General features: G+C 42.2%; 1 protein-coding gene across 14 annotated transcripts in view; it reads right to left on the bottom strand.

Annotated features, from left to right (window-relative positions):
• CHD5 (chromodomain helicase DNA binding protein 5) overlaps window positions 1-9,628 on the bottom strand; it is a 144,894-nt gene that overhangs the window by 105,225 nt on the left and 30,041 nt on the right. For all 14 annotated transcript variants that reach the window (XR_012488593.1, XM_074306423.1, XM_074306432.1 and 11 more), the window contains exon 2: window positions 2,588-2,778. Coding sequence is in view for 13 of the 14 variants with exons in the window: in XM_074306423.1 (XP_074162524.1) it covers window positions 2,588-2,778 (191 nt within the window). In the remaining variant the exon portion in view is untranslated. The remainder of the gene's footprint in view (window positions 1-2,587; window positions 2,779-9,628) is intronic.

The raw sequence follows: 9,628 nt of genomic DNA, 5'->3' as shown, positions 1-9,628 counted from the left end.
GGCTGATGACGAGGACCGAGCCAGGGGACATGGAAAGGAAGGACACTGAAGTTGGAACAGAGCTCAGCATCGGGATCTCCTTCTATATCCTGATTAGCCCGGTGAGGTCAGTGCTCAGATGGGGGGGGGGGGTTAGGTGAGGGTGGGTGGGTTGGGAAGAGGTTGAGAGTGAGGAGAGAGACTGGCAGAGGACGCTCTGGAGGACGGGCTGACTGCACGCACCACCTTTTCTGGGTTTAGCCTCGGTTTCCTAGCTGTAAAGTCAGGCTTTGCCCTGGATGGTCTCATCAGCAGAGTTTTCTGGAGGAGGGTGCCGTGTGCTTCTCTCTGAGCACCGGAGACTTGACCAGGCTCACACAGGGAGTAACTAAAGAGGCAGAATTTGAATCTGGGTCTTCGGGCCTCCAACGCAGCCTCTTTCCAAAACTGTAAGCAAACTATTCCCATCTGGGTGAGTCACCGCCCAGCACCTTCCTCTGCCATTGGAGGCTGTGACTGTGAACAAGTCTATGGATCTGCGTTTCTCTGTCTATAAAAAGAGGGGGATGATGGGGGCTAGATGTTGCCTAAGGTTCCTTTCGATTCTAAATTCTATTTAGAATTTGGCAGGGGCTTAGGGGTGAATGGAGAGAGAACTCTACCCGCTTTGACTTCCCCCAGTCTCTGGCCCCAAATCTATATTCAGTAGTTGGGGTCTTCTAGCCCCTTTTTCTCTTACTGTTTAACAATTCCCAGGGTTTTAAATCAACAAATTCACTCCAGAGAAGAACCTTCCCATGTACCCTGCCAGAGAAGCCCTACAGTAGCCCCCCATCTTAACTACTTGGGGAACATGAAGCCTTCCATCCCTTGCCACCCTCCCACTGCAGCACCCTCAGGACTTGAAGGCATTTCCATCTGCCCTGCAGCTACTATTTTTTACATGTTTTGTCCCTCCTAATTAGAGCACGGACTTCTCAAGGGCAAGGATTATGTGCCTTGTGCTTAGCATGGTGCTTGACCCATAGGAAGCAATTAATAAATGCTCTTTTCCTTCATTTGTTCAGAATTCGGACCCGGATTCAATAATCATCAAGCTCTGCCTCCTTGAGGAGAGCCAGTGGGGTTCCGGGACTGTTTGAGATAGAAGGGTGAATGGGGCGGGGACGAGGAGGGAACATAAATATAGAAGGACCTTCTGGCTCCCAATAGAAAGAGCTGCCTAGGGAACACTTGAGGTTAAAATATGTGTTGGGGAGACTTATAGTCTTCCCTGGGGGACAGCGGGGGAGGAGGCATCCGCAGTTACTGCACTGCGGTACAGCGTTGTGCAGACCTTCCCGGACAAGGGTTCACAACCGAGCCTGCAGATGAGGGAATGGATGGAGTGGGGCTGGGTCTTGATGTGAAGATGGCACTGTGGCTGGCCAGCATAGGCTAGGTTCCAGAATCTGGGATTCAGAAGCAAGCTTCCTGACTTCCACATCTGGCCATCCTTCTATCTCCTACATTCAGAGGCCAGGATGGTCAACCTGTGGCTCAGTCAGAATTTTTCTTACCAACATCCCCAATAAATGGGCATCCAGTTCCTACACAAGTCCTTAAGGGAAAGGTCTTTCACCCATCCACCCCTTTATCAAGCTAAAATCTACATGTGGGCAACTGGCACACCATCATTCCAATACTTCTCCCAAAACTGATCAATAAACATTCATTAAGCACCTACTATGTGCCAGGAAGCATTGGTCCTTGTTCTTTGTTCTCAAAGAAAGACAAAGGGAAGGTGATTGGATTTAAGTGAAAGCAGATTGTGCAAAGCCACCAGCTTCACTTTTTCCTCCAGAGCTAAATGTTGGAGATGGAAAAAAGAGGCAAAGGATAGTCCCTGCCCTCATGGAGCTTACGATCTAATGTGGGAGACAACGTGCAAACATATATACAAAGCAAGCTAGATACAGGAAAAATAATAAACAGAGGGAAGGCACTGGAATTAGGAGGAAGGGGAAATGTTTCCAGAAAAAGAAGGGATTTTAGTTGGGACTTAAGAAAGAACATGCCTAATCCTTCCTCTTCCATCATTCTAAGAGTCTCCAGACTATCACAGTCCTTCCTCCTAATATAGGGCACCTAGACTAAACATAGTATTAATGATCAAGACAGGACAGTGTTCAACACGCTCCACAGACTTAGGGACTATATATAATAGCAGCTATTTTTTTCTCTTAATATTTTAAATACACTAGCTCAGCCTGGTTCAATGATAAAGTCCTAGCTTTGGAATCAAAGGAGCTGAGTTCAAATTCTGCCTGTGATAATTATCAGTTTCCTCATCTGTAAAATGAGCGGTTGGATGAGACTTCTCAAGGCCCAAGGTCTATGACTGAAATGAGACCCCAGTCTTCCAGGATCACACAGCATCTTCTCCAGCCTCCTAATCTGCTGTGCTTTCAACTTTAATTAGCTTACCTTCCCACTAATATAACTAATCATTTAGATAAAAATATAGATACAGACACAGAGACGAGCCTTCCTGGATCTGCCAGCATCTATGTCCCTGGTCCCCGGCTCCAAGCCTTTCTCAAGCCCAACCAAAAGACCATATTTGTACCTCTTTCTTTCTCCGTTTCACTTTAGATGTCTTGTTCTCCTTGAGTTTCTTGGATTTCTTCTTCTTGGGAACACATACTGGTTCCTCAGGATAGAATTCTTCCAGGCCTTCAAGGCCCCCATCCTCTTCTTCTGGAGGCAACCAAAAGACAGGGGTGTTACTCAGGCCCTTCGAGGAGTAAGGAGAAAGCCCTGGGAAAGATATGGATGGATCAGGAATTAGTCACGGCCTCCAAGAATAAATTCACATTTCCCTTCTACTCCTCTATGCTTTCCCCCCAACATCTTCCCCACACCCCCACATCCCCACACACCCCGCCATAGTGCATCTGCTTTTCTCCCATTCCTACCCACACCCATACCCCTTCCCCTTCTCCAATCCTAATGCAACAAACACATCTTAAGCTCATTTTATGTGCCCTGACACATAGTTGGTAGGAAGATAGAGACAAGAATAAAAAATAAACCCCCAGGACTCAACAAGCCTACTGAGGTCTCTAACATGCACTTTAAAGAGATTTCCCTTTCTGAGGTGAGTAAAGCTAAATAAAAGAGGTAAATTTATGCCTGATGAAGGAAGTGTCCAAGTGCTTCATCTTGCCATCTCTTTTTGCCTAAATTTATTTACATGCCAACAGTCAAAATGGGCTTTTTCATTCCATGGGTTTTGGAGAGGGGTAAGTTACAAGTAGTCTCACATTCAGATATTAAACAGAATTATAAGGGATTTTTCCAACCTTAAGTCAGATAGCTGTCAGGAACCAGTAAGGAACAAGGGAAAATAGAATTAATCTTAGCCTGGGCTCATTCTTTTGGGGGGATATCTCATCTCAGAGATATACACTAAAACAACAACAACAAAAAAGTTTCAACATATCCTCGTCAGAGAGCGACTTTCTAACCATTAAACCTGAGTAGAGGGGAGAAGTCAATCTAGCAAAAGGTCCTGAAGAGCTGGGCCCAGAAGATGACAAGAGAGAGCAGCTCGGCAACCAGTAAAGAAGATGATATCGTAATACTTAATGCAAAATGGTTAATGAAATTCTGAGAAGCTAGCAAGAAAGACCAATGCAATGACATCACTAGAGAATAACAGCAATTCTATAGCATCGGAGCTGCTGGTTGCACTGACCCCACATACAACTGCAGCATGTTTTTCCCTACATATATCTGTCTTCCATGTATATATTCTGAACAGAAGGGTTTCTGAGATGACAGTCAACAAACATTTATTAAGCACCTGCTAGATGCTAGGCACAATGCTAAATGCTAGAGAAATAAATGCAAAAAAAAAAAAAGAAGAAGAAGAAAGAAAGCTAGTTCTTCCCTCTAGGAGCTTACAATCTAATGATAACTTACAAAAAATAAGGAGGAAAGCTCCAGAGGCATGATGGAAAAATCAAAGAAGTCTCAAAGTAGTACAACCAGGTGAGAAATGAAGACAGGAATAAGGAAATGTGAATTTTTAATTTGAAATTGTCAATAATGTGAATAAAGGGACCCCTATCATACCTGTGTCCTCCCTACATATTCCCTTAGTCACACATGTTCTGTGTGTGTATGTACCTTTTCCCAATGTGGTAACCTTTGGGAGAAAAGAGTGTCTCGTGTGTGCAGAGAGGAGATATTTTCTTATCACCTTATTTACTGTATGTTGTTTGATTAAATCTCTTTGTCCTCTCTGGTCGGCTGGTAAAAAAAACTATGGTTTTGAGTGGGTACGAAACTACTGACCCCCAAAAAAGGGTAGTTTTTATAGTGATCCACATTGATGGGTTGCCCCGGCTACTATAGGTAAATACAAGGTAACTTGGAGGGGGAGGGGGAGCCCCAACAACTGGATAGATCAGAAAAGACATTGAGTTTGAGATGCCCATTTGCTCTAAACCTTGAGACACATTTAGGACTCAGAGAAGAGCTGGGAAAGAAGTGCATCCTGGAAGTGCAAAGCCCCTTTTGGAGGATTAAGAGAGAACAAGAACAAGCCAGAGACAAATTGTGAAGTTTTCAACTGCTATAAAGATCTTTATTTTATCATGGGAGTAATATGGAAGATCCTTGAGCTAGTGAGTGGCAATGTACTTTAGGTAAATTAATTTGGCATCTAACCTCTAGCCCCAGGTTCCTTTCCTTTCACACCAGCCCTGATATTCCTTCTCTCCATCTCCTAACCTTCCTTCACCATTCCCTTAAGATCTTTGATTTGGGCTGGAAGGGACCTAGGGGCGTCTAGTGCAACTCTCTCATTTTACAGATGAGGAAATTGAAGTCCAAACTGATTTACCCAAGTGAAACAAGAGGGGTTTGAACGCTGGTCTCTTCAGAGTTCTTTCCTCCATACCTTCCCTTGACCCTGATGGCATCTTGTGACCTCAATGCCCTCATCCTCTACCTCCAACCCCACATCTGCCAACTTATAACAATGGCCTTAAGGAAGCTCATCAATAACTGCTTCTTGAGCATGGCAGCATGAAATCGGCCCTGGGCTGGGCTTTACAAGAGATATGGCCAAGAGCACACAGAACTAACTCATATTTCTATCAGGCTTTAAGAGGCTTAATAATCACCTTCTTCCCTGGAAAGCTACCTGGGAAGTAGATAATTCAATTATTCCTTCTTTACATGCGATAACACTAACATTTAAATAAATACTTTAAAGTTTGCAAAGTGCTTTGCAAATGGTATCTTAATTGTTCCTCAAAGAAACTTGAGAAAAGAAACATTTTATGGATGTGGAAACTGAGGGTGATAATGGTTAAGTATCTTTCCCAAGATACACAGCTGGTAGATATCTAAAGCAGGATTTGAACTCAGGTCTTCCTGCCTCCAAGTCCGGCTCTCTATTCACTGTGCCACCTAATGTGACTCTTTGTCTAAAGGAAAATTTTTAGGGTGCATTAGCTGTTCCATGTTGTGAGATAGTAGAGCTGCTTCAAGGGGACCCTGCCAGGGAGCGTAGAACTGAACACAGATTGCATGGGGCTTTGAGGGGGAGGGGGAGAAGTCATTTCCAGAGAGAGGAGTTCCTCTATCCAGAAGAGAGGGAAGGGAGAGAGACATAGCCCCATAGATCTGCAGAAATCTCACTATAACATTACAGATCCATATATATTTTTATTGTTATCCATCTAGATCTATCTAGATCATATATGAATCATCCATATCTTCCTCTAACTTACCACAGCCTCACATGCAACCTCTGTACCTAGTTCTAGGTCTCAACCTCTGTACCCAGTTCTAGATCTCAACCTCTGTACCCAGTTCTAGGTCCCTGGGAGAGTCCCACTGAATACAGTAGCTCTGCTGTCTCACAAAGCTTTAAAGTTACAATGCATGAGGGTGGATTCTACATCTGCTATTACTACCCACATGATCTTGAGTGACTCAGCTTTCTGCCTCAGTTTCCTTACCTGTAAAAGGAGGGCCTTGGAGGAGGTGATCGCAAGCTGTGATCCTATGATAATGCTATGATTTTCCCAGCACACAGGTCTGACCCACCCCAACTCCATAAACCAATCTTACTATTTATCTCCATCTATCAACTGATTACATATGCCAGGCACTGATCCCTGAGAGGAGAAGAGCAGCTCCTCTGTTTGGCTTGTGCCTAAAGCTCTTCACATCACTGCCCTCTATGATCCAATTGCACTGACCTATTTATTGTTCATCATACATTATACATGTCTATTCCCAACTCCAAGGCTTTGCGCTGCCCTCCTACCTGACCACTTGTATCATCCTTGCTTTCCTTGAAGAGCCAAATTAAACATCAGCCTTTGCAGAAGGCCTTTTCTGGGACCCCCAATTCCCAAGAACTAAGACCTCGCTCCCATATTACCGTCTATCTACTCCATATGTATCTCACATAAAAGTCTTAGGTTTGTCACGTGAGCTGACCAGCAACAGGGAAAGTTTCTGCTGCATCAGAGAGGATTGCCACTAGCAGAGCAAAGAACTCATCCCTGGCCTGATCTTTTAAGTGTTCAGGTCCCCCAAGACTGAACCCAGTGAAGGAGAAGTAGGAAAAGAAGGAGAAGAAGGAGGAGAAGGAGGAAAAAGAGAATTGCCATTTCCTTCTCCAGCTCATTTTACAGATAAGGAAACAGACATAAAGGGTTAAGTGACTTGTCCAGAGTCACACGGCTAGGAAGTGTCTGGGGCCAAATTTAAATCCAGCAATCTATCCACTATGTCACCTAGCTGTCTGTCTAAGATTCCTTCTATCTCTAAATCTAGGAAACCTTTGAAAGAACCCAAAGTCAGAGTGGCCAATGCCAAGATTTTACAGAGGAGGAAACTGAGACCTAGAAAAAACAGTTGACTTGTCCAAGATCACTATGACTTGACTCCAAATATATTGTTTCTTCTGGTATGTGACCTATGTATTTGATCCCCCCACATGTTACATAGCTTTATATACCGTGTGCCTAAATGCATATCATGTACCTGAGATAATTGTATGTGATTGTGTTTTGTGCCGATTATTAAATGTTCCTATTTTCGTACAGATGTACCTGAACACCCATTGTAATTTGCAGGCATTGTAATTTTTTAAATTCTATTTTGACCAGCATGGGAGGAGAATATAATATGGGCAGAATGACTTTGTCCTTAATGGTAGTTCTCCAGGAATACTAGTGACTCAGAGCTGTAAGGTGAGATAGCACCTATTCATTAGAGAAAGCTCCAGAACATAGAACTTCCAGAAGGGTGGGGAGTGCATTGTGTTGGATGTTCCGGATGTGTGAGGTGGAGGATACTTGGAAGGAGAAGAGATATGGCAAGCACATGAAGAGAAGAAATGGAGGGAACCTAAGCTGAGTAGTGTGACAGAGCTTAACTTGGAAATCAAAATAAGAAAATCAGGATTGTGAGAACCAACAGCAAGACAGAGACAGATAGAGAGGCGAGACAGAGAAAGACGAAATGAGAGTCAGACAGACAGACGAGAGAGAGAGACAGAGAGAGAGAGAGAGACAGAGAGAGAGACAGAGAGAGAAACAGAGACAGAGACAGACAAGAGTCAGAGACAGAGAGACAGAGCAGACAGAGAGAGATGAAACGAGAGACAGAGACACAGACTAGAGAGAGACAGAGACAGATGAGAATCAGAGACAGCTAAGAGTCAGAGACAGAGAGATGAAATGAGAGACAGAGACAGAGAGAGAGATAAGAGAGAAAGGGAAAGAGAGGGAGAGAGAGAAAAGGAAAGAGAGGGGGGGAGGGAGAGAGTGAGAAAGAGAGTCAGAGACAGAGAAGATGACTACATGGGGAGATAGTGATGCCATCCTGAACACACGCATCCTGTCTGGACTACGATGATGGCTACAGTCTCCCCAGAGGGATTGCTGGGAAAGACTCCAAAAAGCAGAATGAGCTACATTACAAGCTTCCACTACTTAGACTGTAAGTTGCAAAGTGATTGTGTCCTTCTGATGTGCTAAGTCTAAGAGGTTTAAAGGAGAATTAGATTTTGACTTTCCTCATGGTGTAAGAGATTTGAACCTCTTGTGAATGAGCAGTGAAAATGTTTTACCATTTCATTACCCTCCCTGAAAGAGATGGCGTTTCGTGTTTTAATTAAGTGATTAGCTATCGGATTTGTGTCTTTGACATACTCAGTGATAGAGTAATGCTTTAGGTTAGGGCTCACTCTGGGTTAAATAGTTATCACCCTAGTCAGTCTGAATTTGAGAGTAGCTAAGAAATGCTACATAAAGATGAGTAAACCAAGCATCAGAGTGGTTAAGTCATTGGCCCAAGGTCACACCCTCAGTACTGTGAGCTGGGATTTAAACTCCGACTTCACCTTCCTCTGATTTAGTTATGGACGTGAGATTTATATACACAATTATATACCAGAGGCAAATCACTACTCATCTAGTATTAATTACAGAAATATAAATTAAAAATGATTCAACTACCTACTCTCACCAGAGTGGCAAAGGTAACAAAAAGGGAAAATGATAAATGTTGGGGAAGCTGTGGGGAAGCCAGTCACGGTGATGAGCCTTGTAGATTTGTGAATGGGTACAATCATTCTAGAAAGAATTTGAAATTATATACCAAAAGTGCATACCCTATGACCCAGCTACATCACTGCTAATGTCTTTGTCCAAAGGAGATTAAAGGAAGAGGTCCTGTATGTACCAAAAATATTTATAGCAGCTCTTTTTTGTCAAAGAAAACAACTGGAAATTAGGGAGATGAATGACAAAGTTGTAGCATATAACTGTGATATCAAAAAGACATCAAAAGATTTGTAAAGAATGAAACGAATAGAACAATCGAATACAATAACAATAATACAGATAACTTGGAAAGCTGTAAGAATTAAAACCATTCATGATTCCAAAGGACCAATGATGAAGCATGGTATCTATGATGGAGAGGTGATGGATTTAGGGTGCAAAATCAGATATAATGTGTTTGTATGTGTATATCTATATATTTATATAATACAGTTAGTATACAGTTATTGAAGGAATTTGTTTTTGCTTGATTTGCACATTTGTATCAAGAAATATGCTTTTCTTTTTTTAATGGATCAAGGAGTAGAAAGGAGAGAAAATAGATATTTTTTTTCAATAGAAAGGTGGGAGATGCTACACATGTGGAATATTGTAGGTATTTTCAGATAAAGTCATTGTATTAGTTTTTATTTATTTAATTTATTTAATTGTTTTATTTTGTTACAAGAGATCTCTCACAGACACTGGGTAATCTGTAAATATTTGTAATAGATTTTTTTTTTCAATAGAGAGGTGAGGGATGCTACACATGTGGAATGCTGCAGGTATTTTCAGATAAAGTCATTGTATTAGTTTTTATTTAACTGTTTTATTTTATTACAAGAGATCTCTCACAGACTCTGGGTAATCTATAAATATTTGTAATATAAGAACAAAATACAGCACATCAATAAAATGTGTTCTCTCCATTTAAAAAAAAATAAAAAGAAAAGAAAAATACAGAAACCAAATATATAAGGACCAAACCAAGGCTAGATTGTGCAATATAGCTTTTAAGTATAGTCAGAAAA

This window comes from Sminthopsis crassicaudata, chromosome 3 (assembly GCF_048593235.1).
Source record: "Sminthopsis crassicaudata isolate SCR6 chromosome 3, ASM4859323v1, whole genome shotgun sequence".
NCBI classification, from domain to species: Eukaryota; Metazoa; Chordata; class Mammalia; order Dasyuromorphia; family Dasyuridae; genus Sminthopsis; species Sminthopsis crassicaudata.
The sequence above is the reverse complement of the archived record's forward strand: the minus strand, read 5'-3'. Positions and strand labels throughout refer to the sequence as shown.